Source organism: Euwallacea fornicatus, chromosome 13, assembly GCF_040115645.1.
Source record: "Euwallacea fornicatus isolate EFF26 chromosome 13, ASM4011564v1, whole genome shotgun sequence".
NCBI classification, from domain to species: domain Eukaryota; kingdom Metazoa; phylum Arthropoda; class Insecta; order Coleoptera; family Curculionidae; genus Euwallacea; species Euwallacea fornicatus.
In genome coordinates, this window is record NC_089553.1 from 3,113,486 (window position 1) to 3,129,983 (window position 16,498).

The 16,498-nt window shown below is 37.9% G+C and overlaps 2 protein-coding genes and 1 long non-coding RNA gene across 6 annotated transcripts in view; 2 read left to right on the forward strand and 1 right to left on the reverse strand.

The window, feature by feature from the left end:
- Positions 1 to 12,388, reverse strand: part of LOC136343041 (uncharacterized) — a 79,132-nt gene extending 66,744 nt beyond the window's left edge. Inside the window, exon 1 of the long non-coding RNA XR_010732736.1 lies at positions 12,300 to 12,388. This is a non-coding gene — a long non-coding RNA (uncharacterized lncRNA). The remainder of the gene's footprint in view (positions 1 to 12,299) is intronic.
- Positions 1 to 15,496, forward strand: part of rsh (radish) — an 83,069-nt gene extending 67,573 nt beyond the window's left edge. For all 4 annotated transcript variants that reach the window (XM_066289291.1, XM_066289292.1, XM_066289293.1 and 1 more), the window contains 13 exons: positions 5,003 to 5,203; positions 5,264 to 5,504; positions 5,561 to 5,741; positions 5,796 to 5,988; positions 6,051 to 6,260; positions 7,026 to 7,319; positions 8,403 to 8,522; positions 8,574 to 8,721; positions 9,045 to 9,325; positions 9,377 to 9,556; positions 9,612 to 9,900; positions 10,602 to 10,776; positions 10,835 to 15,496. In XM_066289291.1, coding sequence (XP_066145388.1) covers positions 5,003 to 5,203; positions 5,264 to 5,504; positions 5,561 to 5,741; positions 5,796 to 5,988; positions 6,051 to 6,260; positions 7,026 to 7,319; positions 8,403 to 8,522; positions 8,574 to 8,721; positions 9,045 to 9,325; positions 9,377 to 9,556; positions 9,612 to 9,900; positions 10,602 to 10,776; positions 10,835 to 11,008 — 2,687 coding nt within the window. In that variant the 3' untranslated portion in view covers positions 11,009 to 15,496. The remainder of the gene's footprint in view (positions 1 to 5,002; positions 5,204 to 5,263; positions 5,505 to 5,560; positions 5,742 to 5,795; positions 5,989 to 6,050; positions 6,261 to 7,025; positions 7,320 to 8,402; positions 8,523 to 8,573; positions 8,722 to 9,044; positions 9,326 to 9,376; positions 9,557 to 9,611; positions 9,901 to 10,601; positions 10,777 to 10,834) is intronic.
- Positions 1 to 16,498, forward strand: part of LOC136343013 (putative E3 ubiquitin-protein ligase UBR7) — a 94,584-nt gene that overhangs the window by 61,813 nt on the left and 16,273 nt on the right. The window lies entirely within an intron of this gene.

Consider the following 16,498-nt stretch of genomic DNA (forward strand, 5'->3'; position numbering starts at 1 on the left):
GAAATCTACTACAAAAGATTCGCTGATGGCTTGGATGCGAGATAACAGCACTTCTTCTTGGCCTTTGGGATTGAAATTTGTTCAATTGGAAATAAATGCTATTTATCATGACGTTACAAAAATGGAACCTAAAAAAGCTACATTTGAACAACATTAAAAAATAGCTCTAAAATCTAACATACATCAGGAGTTTTTGGTTGCTATTTCTAACGAAATGTTGAAAGAAGATATGAAAGAATTATTGAAAAATGCTGCAAGTGCATCTAGAAAAACTTCAGAACTAGACGTTATATCTGAAAATAGTAAAATATTATTAGATCCAGAGTTTGAAAGATCAATTGCAATAAAAGGTAATGAAGAAATCAGAGTCAGTTATACGATGTGGTTGACTTACTGTATATGAAAATCTAAAGAGCGTAAGGTTAAGAGAAATGGCTCTTTAGATGCAGTCAGAAAATAGTCAGAACGAGAAAAATAATGACGTAAGTTTGAGGCAAAATAAATGTTACGATACACATCTATGAATTTTAGGAAAAATATATTGATAAAACATATTTTTGTTCTCGTCTCAGGAAGTTATTAGAAGTATGGTGAAAATATTTTTGGTTCTGAACTTCAAACATTAACTATGAAAAACAACAACGGCGTTAATTCGAGTAATGATGAAAATAATGAAACCCCTCAGCTTTCTTACAATACACACAACATAGAAATAATCAAAGGTTAAGAAAGTTATCCTGGTGTAATACCATCGGAAATGAATTGCACTTATCGCACGACTGTTTCTACAGTCTGGAAGAACCGAGAAAATATCGAGGAATGAGTTTAATGAAAAATTGTTTCCAAAGAAAAAACTTAATTTATCCTAACATGAAGATATTGATCGGGCATGATTTAAGTGGCTTAAAAAGAAAAAAAAATAGGGATCAGCAATCCGTGGCCCAATACTACAGGCAACAGCGGAACATTTAAAAAAATATATTGAATAAAGGCCTGGAATAGAAATACTCAGAAAGTTGAATTGGATGCTTGCAACAAAGACATAATATAATATATGAAGAAATTAGTGGTAAAGGTGCTAGTGGACTAGTTGCACCAACAGAAAACTGGCTTAAAACTGTGTGACCAGAAATTCGAAAAAATTACCAGAATGACGAAATTTTTGACGAGGATGAAACAGATCTTTTCTACAAAATGACTCCGAACAAAATTCTGGAATTTAAAGGAGAAAAGTGCACAGGTGGAAAACTGTTCCAGGAAAGAGTTGCTCCTTTTGTTGCTACCAATATGACAGGATCAGGAAAACGCAAGTTAACTGGTATTGGAAAGTCAAAAAATCTTCGCTCTTTCAAGAATATTAAGTCGTAACCTGCGTCCTAGATGGTTAATAAAAACGGCTGGATAACTTCAGATCTGTTTATGAAAATTTTGCAAAAATAGGACACTGAATTACAGAAAAAAAGAAAAATATTTTACTTTCGATTGGCGATTGTCTAGCAAACCCAAAAAAGTCAAATTTAGGGAATATTTACGTTTAATATCTCCTCCCCATATCCAGGCCACATCAGGTCTGCAGCCGATTGACTAGGGTATCATAATTAAAGTTCATTTTGGGAGCCTGCAGCTAATTAATATTATTGAAAACAAATAACTTATTTTTGTATTGCAATATCAATGATTGCATGGAAGACAGTATCACCCTAAACAATAATGAATTGTTGTAAACTTGTAAGTTTGCAACTAGCGCCAGCGGCTGACCATTTTTTGATGAGGAGCATGATCTTCCTTTAGTTGAGGTGGCACGACGGATAAATACCGATTTTGAGAAAAAAGATAATGTGCCTCTTGTTATGATAAAAAAAAAAGACCTTACGTTATCAGATGATTTATGGAGTGATTTTGTAAATGTTGTCTTTCGCTTGGAGGCAAGCGGTGCTTTATCTGACGAGCAAATTGCAAGCAAAGTGCGCATCATTCAAGAAATCCAAGACGAGAGTGATGAAAACTCTGAGGATGGTGAAAATTTTAAGCCGCCATTGTATAAATTGTAGAAGCCCTATAAGCTGTAAAAACTCTGAACAGTTTTGCGCCATACAATTGTTCCAACGACAAATAGGTCTTGATGTAACGACGACCGGATATAACGACCCTTTTTACTCGGTCCCCTCTCCGTCGTTATGTTCGACTTTTACTGTAGTTTTATACCTATTTTTTGAAATAAATTTGAAAAAATTCGTTCCCTAATATTTACCGAACAGCGAATTTTAAAGTTATTATCGTCATATTACCTTTAGTTGGCATAGTTGCCTATACCATGTAATCGGTAAATTAGCGCTATGCCTAGTTCATTTAATGAGCAAAATGCTGCCGGTTAAGCGAAAAATGGCGAGCTCATTGCTTTTTCATGATTTAGGCAAAACATTGTCCATTACGTAAAATGAGCAATTACGTAAATTCGACGTAACAAATACGCCGAAACGCAGTCGTATAATTGGCGAAGGTTAAGTTGAAGCGCATCCACCAAATGTCCAGAAAACACTTGTGGATTTGCGTTACGGAAATGCCAGGGGTTTTCCCTCTTCTACATCCGAACGCTTATAAAATTCTGCGAAAATGCCGTCAACACTTTCCTGACGTTTCATTAGAATTTTCTATGCCCGGCGTTGTCACTGATGAACTTTTATTAGGAATTATTATTAATTAAGGCGGATAGTGAAAGGGAAAATTCTGTCGACTAAGATGGAGCATACACGTGTGGCTGAGGAAGTTCGCTCGTTAATTAAACTTTTCGCTTCTAAACGTCGACTTAACGACGTAAGGAAACGTTTAAACAGAGGGCGCACGTTGGACGAGAAATCATCGTCTTCAAGGGATGAAGATATATTTTTTTACACGTCATAATAAAGATAAGTGTGTCATACGTTATTGTATTACGTTTAAACGGCGTCGACGTGACTTTGATAAACAACACGAACCTGTAGCTGCCTCGCTGATAATAATAATAATAATAACATAGCCTCATTAATTTTTTAACAATAAACAGTCTAATCAGAATAATTTTTGTACGTGTACCGGATAAACGATGCAGTAACCGTTATTGTAGCATGTGCTGAATACATTTACTCACATCAGATAAATGGGCCGCAAATCGATATTTTTAATTATGCATTATTTATAACAGCTTTAACGGGATAGTTTGAGAATTTCCCGCTAAACACGCATAATTGCGCTTTTCAACACCACTCAAACTTCAACTTTTACTTGACGAGGAATTTATGCGTTTAGGGCCGGACAACTAAAAACAATAAACAAACATCTGTGTCCTTCTCTGTTCAATTGCCGTCCCAATTTCACACCCATTGAACCAATCAAATCCAGATTTATTCCAACTATTATTTACTTAAACGAAAACGCTTTTCCTGATACCTCTTTAACAACATTTGAATACATGTCTGATGCACACAATTTATAAGTAATATTGACCGGTTTTTTTTCACAAACACGTGCATCACATTATTTTATTGACAAGGTTACGATAATTAATGACTCAAAATTCGTAGAGTTATAAGAGTTTAACGGATGAGTGTGGCAGGAGCTGCAAGAAACCAAAGTGTGTATAGTTGGGTCACTCTAAGTTTGAACACCAAGCTGTTTTAGCTCGTTTGGTGTTCTGCCTTACAGTGAGCGGACTTTACACCACAACATCGAAGATGGCATGAAGAAGTAGGGCACGAATGGGACCTGCCGATTTATTTAGACACTGGAGCAGTGAACTTGCTAAGCACCTTGTAAAGATAAAAGTGTTACTCTGTGCTACTGTGTTACTATAGGCAACAAATCAGTGACGGCCGTCGCACATCCACCGATTTCTTTAGACCGTAGATCAATAAAACATAAAAGTATATATATATATAACCTATAAATGTAAGAGTTACTATGAGTAGTTCTGTAAAAGTTATTTTTTGAAACATTTATTTGCAATTTTCTATTTATTATGTACAAACAAACAGAAGGAACTTCTAACAAAAACAAAAAATAAAGCCACGTAAGATGTTCGAAAGTGCCCTCCTTCCACATCCAGGCAGGCACGACATCTTTGCCTGAAGAACATTCGAACTCCGTCTAAAACCCCTTCATTGGGACGGATTTGTCGGCATTTGTCATTCATTCGTAGCCGCAGCCCCTCGAGGCTGTTTACGGAAGTACCGTAGGCTCGTGTTTTCAAATACCCCCAAAAAATAAATCTAGAGGGTTCAAATCGGGCGGTTTCGCAAGCCATACTACGGGTCCGCCCCTTCCCGCCCGTTTACGGGGAAACGTTAGATGTAAACGCTCTCTAACGGTAATCGTAAATTAACTGGAGCACCATCGTGCTGGGACCACATTTGCTGGTTTTGCATGCCGGCTAAGCATTCATAATAAAAGTAAAATTGTGCAACGACAACAGTCAAATGCTTAATTTGGTACTTAATGCTTATACTATAATAAGAAAATACAAGCTTTTATGAAATAAAAAAAGCAGGAAAAATCTATAGTTTATGCATAATAAGTAAGTAATAAATAATTGCAAATAAATGTTTCAAAGAAGAATAATCTTCCATACTTCCGAAACTGTTACTTCGCCGGCCCACGTTCACTACTTTGCTGTCTGTTTTGATCTGTACTATTACCTCTTTAAATACTTTACACTCTTTTTTAACACCCTGTATATGACAGAAAATTTGAAATTGCCCCATTATGATGGTATGTATATTGGTTTTGTCACACGTTCAGTGCCCATTTACAGTTTGACGGAAAATCCGAATACGAGCAAATATACAGGACGCCCCATTTGAAATAAGAAAAATTATATCACTTCCTGTGAAACTGGAAATTTATCACCCATAGGCGCAATTCATCGACATCAAGTTGTTACTTTCGTCCCTAAAATTTCAAAATGCCAATTTTTGTGTCACGCGGTATACAGTCTAACAAAGCTCTACGGTCCAAATTAACGTTGCAGATGAGTTCTGTGAAGAATTTCCGCACAACTTTATCCCGACACCCGGATACTGGATCGAATGTTCCAGACAAAAGATCACAACCGACACGATTTGGGACGAGAGCGAGTCGGACCATGACAATGAGATCCAAGAGGCGAACGAAGAAACCACAGATGGCACAGATCAAGAAAACGGAAACGGGATGAAAAGGCGCGACAGGAGTACGTGATGGAATGTCAAACAGTTCATGCAGATTTTTTTATAAATTTTTTTATATATAGGTTGTAGTGACCTGTACGAAGACGATGAAGATGACGATACGTCACTTCCAAGGAAAAAGACCACCATCGAGGAACAGTGGGAAAAGAACCAAGGATTCGAGCTGACGAGCGTGGAACAAGAGACCTATGAGAAGTATTTCTATGGCACGGAACATTGGAACTATTTTACCAATGACGAGGATTTGGGCCCTGTGATATTATCAATCAAGCAGGAAACCCTAAACAACAGAGATCAGTTTAGGTGAGCTATCTTAACAAAGTTTGCTACTATTTTTTCTGAGTCTAAAATGGATTTAGGATATTGGTCAGGGCAATCAGTTACACGGTCCATGGATTAATCCCAGCCAGTTGTGTTTTTGCCGACAGATATAACAGGGAAGAAGTGGTCAGGTCCTTGGGTAAAGAAGTGAACATAAATCCTCCGCTAATTCTGGGGCAGTTGCCCGACACCCCTGAGGAACTTTTAAAATTAGATCAAGTACGTGGACGATCGTATTGCAATCGTGATGTAATTACGATGATCTTCTCATAGGTATTCATAAAATCGGAACTGAAGGTGGGGGTGATATACGTGAAAGAGGGTCAATATGCAGAGGAAGACATCCTTGACAATAACGATAACTCCATGCCTTTTGAGGAATTCCTGCAGATATTGGGGGAAAAAGTCAGACTGAGGGGATTCGATCGCTATAAGGGAGGTTTGGACACTGTGCACGATCTTACAGGTATCTATACCAGCTTCTTATAATTTTAAGAACTAACAAATATTTCTTTTGGCTGTTTCCAGGCCTCTATTCGATATACACCAACTGGAGAAATATAGAGATAATGTTTCACGTCAGCACTCTTCTGCCTTATGAGAGCCACGATCCTCAGAAACTCCAAAGAAAGCGGCACATCGGCAACGACATAGTGTGTGTAGTGTTTCTGGAAGCTGACAACACTTCATTCTCGCCAGCCTGCATTAAAAGCCATTTTTTACATACATTTATCTTAGGTAAAAAAATTTTATTGGTTGTATAAAAAATGGACAGTCACAGTGGGCGAATTCACGGACGATATTGTTATGGGCATGGTACAATTTTCCCGGTCCCATCCTCGATCCCTCCGGAAATGCCTCAGTTTTCTCCCCTCTTTTTGGTAAACGAGACACTAATATATGACGGGTAAACCGGAGGAAATGATATTTGCATGAATTGACATGCAACTTGCTTTGACATGACTCTCATGTCTTGTGTGCGCCGAATATGCACATGTCTCAAGCAAAATGTCGTCAAGGCGCACTAGTAGTAAATGCGACCTTTCGTTCAAGAAATTGGCCCAATTTTAGTGAATCTCCAGCAATTGTTTACTGCGTCCATTTCTACGTCATTAAGCATTTGACCGTGACTAATCTAAACTAACTCGCATTTCACAAATAACCGGATTGGTGGTGCGATTGCTTGACCTTGGAGGGCGGTACCCCTATCGTCCAATGGTCCCACAAGACCACCCTCCCCAGTCCCATTCTTGACGGTGCACCATGCATAATCCGAACTAACCTCACTCGCTTGTCAAACATGGCCAATGTCATCGTTCATGGGCGCATTCACGGGTTTTTTTGGACTCGAAGATAGAGGATGAACACTGTGAAAGGGTCAACCTACTCGCCAGATCCACTTGACATACGGCCAATATCATTTATACAGGACCAAAAACTAGCTACTTTCCAGAATATGATTTAAAGGATTATGTATAATGATTTTTTTTTTATGTTTTTCAGTGCGAACATCTCCACGTATCAGAAGAAAACCTACGCGGTACGAAGTTTCAGTGGTGACAAGGGACGAAGTCGGAGCTTACAAACCTTATTTGTGGGAGCAGAGCTTGTTCGATAAAGGACCGATGTTCAGAGAATGGCTACTGACGAAGATTGTGAATGGGGAGAGAGCGAGCTATTCGGCACCGAAATTTGCCAGAATGCAAGAACGAACGAGGTCTCAGATGCTGGAAGACATCGTGGCTAATTTACAGAATCACGCAGAAACGGGGCAAATTCCCAAACCGTACCGAAGAGGTGAATTGCTCCTCCATTCAGATCTTTCACGACGAATCATGCTGCACCTATTTGCCATGCTTTGGCTTTAATAATCAAATCAACTTTATCCGAATTTAAATTCCGATGTGGCATTTTGTTGACAAACCTGATTATAATCTGCCGAAAACGTGCCCAAATATTTAATTAGATAAATGCAAATGATCTCATTTGCATGTTGCAATATCCCCGATAGCAACGCAGAAAATTTAGTCAAATCCAATTAGAACAGATTAGATTGGTCGGGTTAAAAGTGTTGCAAGTACGAAGACAATTAAGTAATTGAATTTGGTCTTAAGATAAGGAGATATCGAGGATGATATGTGTCTATACCATAGAGATGCGCCTACGTACATATTAAACACATACTCGAGTAGGTTGAAAGACAGTTTCAAAAATTTATAACTACCAAGTCGGACCTCTTTATGCCACAATTATTAGTTCAGCACTACATAGCTTATAACTTGACCTAAATCATACGATATTTTCATTTTATTTCAATAAGTAACCTGAGAGTGACGAGAGATCGATTTATACGCACAGACTCGGGACAGTTTCAAGGTTCTAACCTGAACTAACCTGAGCCAATATAAAAAATTATTCATTTTTCTATCATAATCCAAGTTTGATAACATTTTCATTTTTAATATTTTTTCCTAAAATCTTATAAAACGAAAACTATTCGGCAACGCCTTTTAGGGTATGTCAAATATTTTCCAAAAAATTCAAACTTTTTCCTGCCATTTAATCGATTTTGTAACCCCCACCATTTCAAAGATAACAAAAGTGAACGAACTAAAGAGACACCCCGTATAGGAGCTACGTATAAAGAAACAATGAGATAAATTTCCGAAGTTCAACACCTTTTATCGTAAAATCAAGAAGCAAAGCACCAAATTTCCGAACCTTTTGGGCACTCTTTTTTATACACTTGGACGCTTAGTCGTAATACTGAGCCTCATCCAGAAGTCCCCGAGCAGTTTTACATTACGCTATATATGTAGTTACAACATGCAAAATATTCAATAAATAATAGGTACATTGACCAGTTTCTGGCTTTTGTAGGTTCATGGAGGCCCATTGGCCACATGCGTCCCTCCTCGCCTCTGTTGGACAGCGTGAGGGACCAGTTCGAAGACTACGACCAAATCGCTAAAGATTTCACGAAATACTTCCTCAACACAGGTCCGAAATGTACCATTTTTTCAACATTCTCACTAACGTGCTTAATAACAGAGGAAAATTCTGCCGCGAACTCGCAGCTCTTCGACGTCACCTTCATGGTGGGCCAGAGCAAGCAGAAGGTGAAACTGGTCGGTGTTCGAGCGATCCTCGGGGTACGGAGCAGGGTGTTTCAGGAGATGTTATACGGCATACAAACGGGGTGAGATAAATTTTGATTTACCTACACGCTATTCAAATTTAATAAAATTCGGGCAATCGAAATCAGTTATTCTCCAGCCCATATATTAACAACGGACAGTGACAGTGTTAAGTGTCAAATTTCAGTAGCTATCTGCGGAATTCACGAAGTGAGGTTAGTTCAGCCGCTGTCTACTAAAATTTGACACTTCTTAAATTTATAACCTCACTCATATGTCTAATTGGACAACTGTAATTGTTTGTTATTTATACAGGAGCGAAGCAATTATTGATTTCCATGACACTGTTCCAGAACATGTTGAGTGTTAGTTCTATCCCGCACAGATTTGGTTCTCCTCAAGTCCCCGTGGCCGAATTACTGGCAAGACCGGTTCCTACATTGTTGAGTCCGCAACAATCCCGGCCGAAATCGAGCAACTTCCTGCAAGTACCGGACATCGAAAGTCCAAGACCGAAGAGTGTTCCCAGCTCCCCGATGGTCAAGAGGGCGTTCACGCGACTGGGCACCATAACCGCGGGCTGGGGACGATCCATACGAAAGCACAACACCCAACAATTGTCGGCTGATGACAAAAAGAAGTGGGCGAGCAGCCAGGATTGTTCAAGTAGGCCCAGCATCTCTCGATAATTCAAAATAAGATAGACTTCCATTATAGATAAGGAAGGCAAGGACAGAGATGGAAAGGAAAAGTGTCCCACGCAATTACCCGTGCCAAGACTAAGCGTGTGCGCAGACGCTCAGAAAGTAGATAGGGCCAAGCTTGCGCAGACTGAATTTTCTATTATCGAATTTGATTCAGATACCTTTAGAATATTACTGGATTATCTCCATACAGGTGAGTGCAACAATACATTGCATATAAGGGCCTTTAACAGCTGATTATCTTCCAGGGTCGTGTCCGCTAACCTGTTCGACAATACCGGGACTGATTTGCGCAGCCGAACACTATGACTTGCCCGATCTTCTACAAGCATGTTTTCACCACGCTAAACAATTTTTACGTATCGACGTGGTATGCTGTATGCTGTGTTCTTTAGAAAACTATTACTGGAGATATACCTCGGCCTCCGAGTTGGTCAACATGATACTAGCCTTCGTCGAAACGCGGGCATACGCCCTGTTTCAGTCGCCGGAATTTCTGAATTTGAGCGAATCCATGGTCCAAATGATTATGTGCAGGTGAGTATCTACACTGAACATGTAAAGGCATTTAAATTTCATTGAGTCTGTGCGCAGACTTATTTTGCTCTATTGAAAACAACGAAAAAACCAATTCCTTAGGAATCAAGATTACTCTGACAATCTGGCAACATTCAATTATTCAATTAATATTAATGGAACGGGAGCACTGCGGCACGTTGTTAGAACGGATGCATTGCGCTGTAACGCTGCCTTGAAGCACTATAGCAGACTATGCTGAAAAGCTGAGTTTGATTCTTCAATTTTTGCAAAAAGTTGGTTGTAGTATGAAATTGACCAATCAACAGCAGGCGGTGAAAAATGACAGATTTGAAACAAATGCGTTGTTGTCATTTTTCGAAGCTTGTTCAGCATATCAGTGATTTCTTTTAATTTTAAAGACTTTTTCAATTTCGGATCGAGAAACATTCTTTGAGATCTGCACTAGATTTTCAGAGTTTGCCTCGATTTTGGCATGCAGAAAAATGATTTAACCGTCGAAAATTTGCGAAATTTACAAAAATTTGTAAAATATCCAGAAACAAACACAAACAAAGAATAAAAAATCCAAGACCAAATATCTAATAAACTACGAGATTTATAGAGAAAACTTCAACACCCTGTACCCGATCAGGTATTTAAGTTGTGTAAAGGAAAATTTCCAATTTAGAATTTGCGATCAGTGCATTGAATTCCTACAGGAACTTGGAAATTCCGGAAATAAGAAAATTTGAATCGATGTTGTCGTGGGCGCGGCACAAAATTCGCACCAAGACCTCTAGCAAATTGGACGCCAAGTTAGAATTCAAGTGCATCATGGAGCGGTTGGCGCGCGACTTGAAATTATACAGGATTTCTCCTCAGGAACTCATTAAGGTGAGCAATGATAACGATTTATAAAAAAACGTGATTAGCAGGACCTTCGTTCGAACAGGTTGTATTGCCCTCAAAGGCGATCAAAAACGAACGGATCTTGGAAACGTTAATGTTCCAAGCGAATTCCGGAATGTACAGAATACAAGACTCATACATAAAAGAATGTACCCAAAGACTGCAGAAACAAGACTCGCGCTTTTCAGAGTGGGAGTCGTTCGACTACAGCACTTAGATATTAAGCGACAATCACCAGAAAATTGTTGTTTTCCCAATAAGAATCCAAAACTGTTGTGATATTAAATGTACCTGCTCCAAATCTCACTGTCAGATTGCTTTAGGCGAACAAGTTCGTGCAGAAATAATTGTCGCAACCATGCGGGTCGATCAGTGGGTATGTACCATCGGGGTACCTATATTAACATTATCGTTTTCAGTAGTCATAACATCGTTTTTAATTTCAGTAATTGTTGGTACATTGTTGGGAAAACAACGTGAAAAATTCATCGTGAACTAACTCTGTTAATAAGGTTAAGAACCGCTATTACCTGGGAACAAATTAATCTTAAAACGCATGTCTTCATCAAATTTCATTTCAGTTCATTCACCATAGATACTGCACGAAAACAATTACGGGGAATTCTCTTTGCAGAAATTATTTTTATTCGTTTCTAAGTCAGTACTTCAAGCTTGAATTGAGCCGCAATTAAAAAGTTAAATAGGGGTGATTTCAATTTCAGGGACAATCTTTAAACGCCTGTAAACTCAAAGGTGAGACTATACGTAGACTGAGTGCCGAAATTTTTAGTTTTTTTTTGTTTGTCTTGAAGAACGTCTTCAAAAGACACCCGATCACGTGTGCTGGCAACCGACTAGTGTGAAATTCGCTGGGGCATCTTCCCACTAAAAACGTCGGATTTCTTAATCCGGTAGCCTGCAGCTACCCGGAACCGTCCGTGGGGGATAAATCGTTACTATCAAGAGGCTTGGAGATTCGGCGGTCAATTGCGTTAATCTATTCTAATTTATTTTTTTTTGTTCATAACATTTTTTCCCGCAAACTTTGAATTAATAAAGCCAGTCCATAAAAATGTTTAATTTTGTGTTGAATAACTTCTGTCAGTAATTTGGCTTGTCCTTTAGTCTCTTTTATGTAATCGTGCATATATCCATATGTATATATGCATCCATACATTTATATTTATAGCTATACATGTAGACACCCACATTTCCTTCTCGCACTTTTGTGATCGTCTCAAGCGTCGGAGTTATTGCACCCCCATGGTGTGTCTCCGTTCGTATTTTTTCCGTTTATTACGCCCGAGGTTCTAGCTCCCGTTGAAAACAATCTTAAGTAGATTAAAAATCGCGTCGATATAGGGAAAATATTGGGCAGCTGTTATATGATATGGATAAAACAATTACAACAACATAAGGTATAAAAGCCGATATTTGTCTGACCACAGTAAGTTGTATGATAAATAGATAATGAATGAAAACTGTAAATACAAACACTGAAGGCTTACCATTAGCTTTCCTACACCTTTTGGACAAGACACTAAAAATACATTAAAACACTCGAAATTAGAATTTTTCAAACAAACGGTTGTTTGAGTTTAAGTCAAAAAATAAAATGGCTGACCAACATGAAGTTGTTCGCAATCGTATAATGCTGTCAACTGACAAATAAAAATTTGAATTTAACAAACGATCGGATATTCTCGCCTTCTCCTAATCATCCGAAAGAGCTTCGTTTGCCTCCTCCGGTTTCCCCGCGTTTTACACAAGAGTGTTACAATTGTCTGAAATAACAAAATCATAGATTTCGCAGCACTAGTGTTTTGGTAAAGAGAATTTTGCCAAATTTATGAAGATTCATTTTGCTGCTCAGTTTATTAAAAGTGTCACATCCTTGTCTGAAGTGTCACAACTGTTTAATTGCAATTTGGGCCCAGTGCGCAAAAACACTCAATTAAAATATCTATTTTGCGAATAAATATCATCCTCCGGCAAGCACCAAGAGCATCACAATTGTCTGAGGTATTTTTAATCTACAGATGTTGATATCAAATTAATTTCATCTCTACTCTACAATAAATTGTGATTTAATTAAAAAAGCGTTTTTTGTGGTCAAAATCACGTTCCGTCAGGAAATCGAGAATTCCAAAGTTGTAGGAAGTATCATCTGATTTGTCATCGATTGCAAATTTTCACAGATCAAGGAAGGAACCAAACTGGTTCCATTCCATGATGATGGAGTGCAGCAAGGGCGGATGGGTATGAATTACTATGGATTTGATGCATTTGATACACCCAAACCGATGAAATTAGATCATTTTGAGACATTTTCGCAGAAAAAAATCACAGCAATTCAAACGTAATGTGATCAGTGAACTAAAGTGTTTAGCAATGTTTACTCCACTATCAATGAATCTGCAAGAAATAGATTCAATCCACTGTAGAATTTTTAAGGTTTACATACATATGTAGAGGTACATATGTGCAACAAAGACTCCAGGCACCCAATTAAGATATATTTTCAGCTTTCTGACTATGTGTGTGATTAAAGACAAATTAAACTTAAAAACCAACAGTTATACCACAACAATACTGAGATGCATAATATTTAATATTTTTAATTGTTGCTCAATTATGGCTTGATTAACAATTGAACAATGATAGAATTTCCAAAACAAATGTACCTTTCCAAACTTCATTCTAGTTTGACCCCCTTAACTCATGAATAACCTTGATCATGAATCATTATTATAACATGTAAATGGATCTTAGAAATATGCAGCAGGTTACAGCGGACCTTATTTTCTAAATTATTTAACTACATGTTAATTAGTGAATGCTAGCGGAAGCAAACATGTCCCAACCACATTTAATCTTACTTACGATAGTCTTAAGGGTTCCTGTACTATATGAATGTAACATAATCTGTATGTGTTCGATGTTATTTAATAATTATTATTAAAAAAGAGGTTCAAGAAGCACTATAATAGCGTGTTTCCAAGACTTGATATATATATATTTTAATTACCTAGGTAGCAAACGAAATGTTGACATATTTTGATACTAAATTTCTTAAATATCTAAGAATATGTGTAAAATTCGGGAAGTGTGCTTGTGCACCCGCGTTTGACCTTAAAAGGAAAATATTAAGCTGAGTTTAGACGTGCCAGTGTTGGTGCCGAAAAGTCCTACTCCTTTTAATATCATTATTGCTTCAAACAAATACACTTTCAGAAATTCTTACTAACCTTATGATTTCGGTAATGTGGTAAGTATTAATTAAGTGTCTTATATACACACACACATTATATCTCAATGGCGGATAACTTACACGTGCACGCGTTTCTGCGGACTATTCGTGTCGCCTTAAATGTTAATAAAACGTTACTGTAATAATTGTTGTCTGTTTAAAATAATATGTTTTCTATTGAAACACTCCTTTAGTTTTAAGGAACTAAATAAATATTCCTGTCAGGACGTTAAATTTTTAACCCACGGCGACACCTTTCGAGGCGTCATTCTACCCAACGGCCCGCGATAGCCGTATACGACAAAGGTAACAGTTTTTTTAGTGCTCCGAAGTCTTTAAACTTGGAGCTTTGAATGACATCAGCTCTTATTTAATTCAACTCGAAGAGTATAGGTAAAATTCCGACGGTTGCTAAACTGTTACCTCTGCTGGAGCCGGCCAATGAAATGGGAGGCATCGGTGGTTTGTTGTTGATTTTACTAGTAAGATAGGAGATACTGTGTATGTATTTATATTGATTGTTTCTCACTCCCAAATAACAATTTAAAAAAATATAAACAAAAACACCTGTAACTATCGCCCACTGGTTACTGCAGAATAAACTAAAATAGACTGTGAAGGCTATCACTGCCGATCAAATTATGTTTTAAAATGTTTTGCGAGCCTTGAAGCCCATCAGAAAATTTCTTCCTGCCCTGAACATTATCAATGGCGATGAACCAATGGGCATCACCCCCGCAGTTCTCGACGGTGACTCAGGGAACAAGTGGATCGTCCGCCGTATTTATATTATGTGCATAACGATGTAAATAAGAGGGGCAAGCGATATAAGAGGAAGCACACCCCTCTAACTTGAGTCCTGAGCCTGGCCAATAATTGGAAGCCTAATGCATTGCGTGCGCCGAAGCTCCTCCTATCAATGCGCACGCATGCACAAAGCGTAAAACGACGAAGTTGCCGCTTCATTCATAATCGAGAAACGTGGGAGGTCTGTTCGCCCATAATAACAATGACTGCTGCAGGAAATTCCCTTACGAACCACTGTTTCAAGGGTCGGAAAATATTTTGGAATGTGAAATTAAACAGTACCACCTTCACAAGATTAACTCAAAGGTTCACTGTCCTATTTCTCTGTACGTGTGATCAAAATCCTATACTAATCTAGTAGCATGATATTCTAAAAAAAATTATATAATATGATATTATTTAAAGTGTGTAATAATGATACTAAAGCCAAAATCTATTTTAAATTCGCTACGGAAAGACGTACTTACAATGTTATATTAGGAAAATGGCACAATATACCCGAATACATCAAACCAGAGATGAGGTAGAGAATTACTATTGTTGATATATTTTCTCAATCGTTAATCACAAATAATATGCGAATTCCAAAATGGATTTATGAAGAGTTATTAAGGTTAAGGTTTTTGTAATAAAGTTTCGTTAAAACTGTTCGCTGTTTGATTTCACAAACGTTCGGTTGGAGGACGCTGGGTGGTTCGTTTAACTAAACACAGGGTCACATAATACCTATTTTGTGCTATATTAAAAGTTCCTGAAAAATAATGATTACTAAAAATGCTGTTGCAAGGCTCCATGACCGCAATTTCACCGAACCAGCCTAATATCAGGAAACAAAGCGTTTTTGAAGCTTCTGTGTTGAAGTTGGAGCTAAATAGTTTCTGTTTTACATTTTTTCTATCTTAGAAACATGAAAATAAAAAAATTATAACAAGCTTCGCCTAATCCAATTTTCTGCAAAACTTCTGCAAACTCTATTAATAAACATAAACAAACCGACAAAATCATGTAAAAATATTTATAAGAAGAAACTGGTTAGACGCTTTTTTATCTCATAAACTGTTTTCTTACGACGACCGAGCAAATGTTCAACAGTCATATATCCAAAGCAATTTGCCGAGCGGCCAGACACCCGATAGAGCAATCGCCCATTCAAAAACTCGAAATTGCAAGCATTCGATCGATCACCAGGCTCAGTGACCGACCAAGTGCCCATCCGACCGATTGATCATCAGATAGGCACACTGACTGACCGACCAACTGAGCTAAGAAAAACAAAATTTCAAAACAGAATATGAAATTAATTTGGACCTGAAGCAAGGGCGTACTCATTTGAGACCTGAACCAAAAAAAAAATCAATTTGAATTCCCTAAAAAAGTTTTCAAAATCTTTCAATCAACCCAAGTTGCGATGTAACTCTTCACGTTTAAAGATAGTCCTCCTAGGTACCTTCCAAAAGAGCGAAAATTACAAATACTTTTCATTTTCAACTAAAATTCTAATAACATCGTTCTTCTCGATTTCACAAAACTTAACTGTGAACCACAAAAAACAAGAACCAGAACTCGCCCCAGAGCGTCAAAAGCATGAAATAGAATCAAGTCAGCAAGAGCCACTTTCATCCACAAAATGACAGTTAAGCACCGCCTACT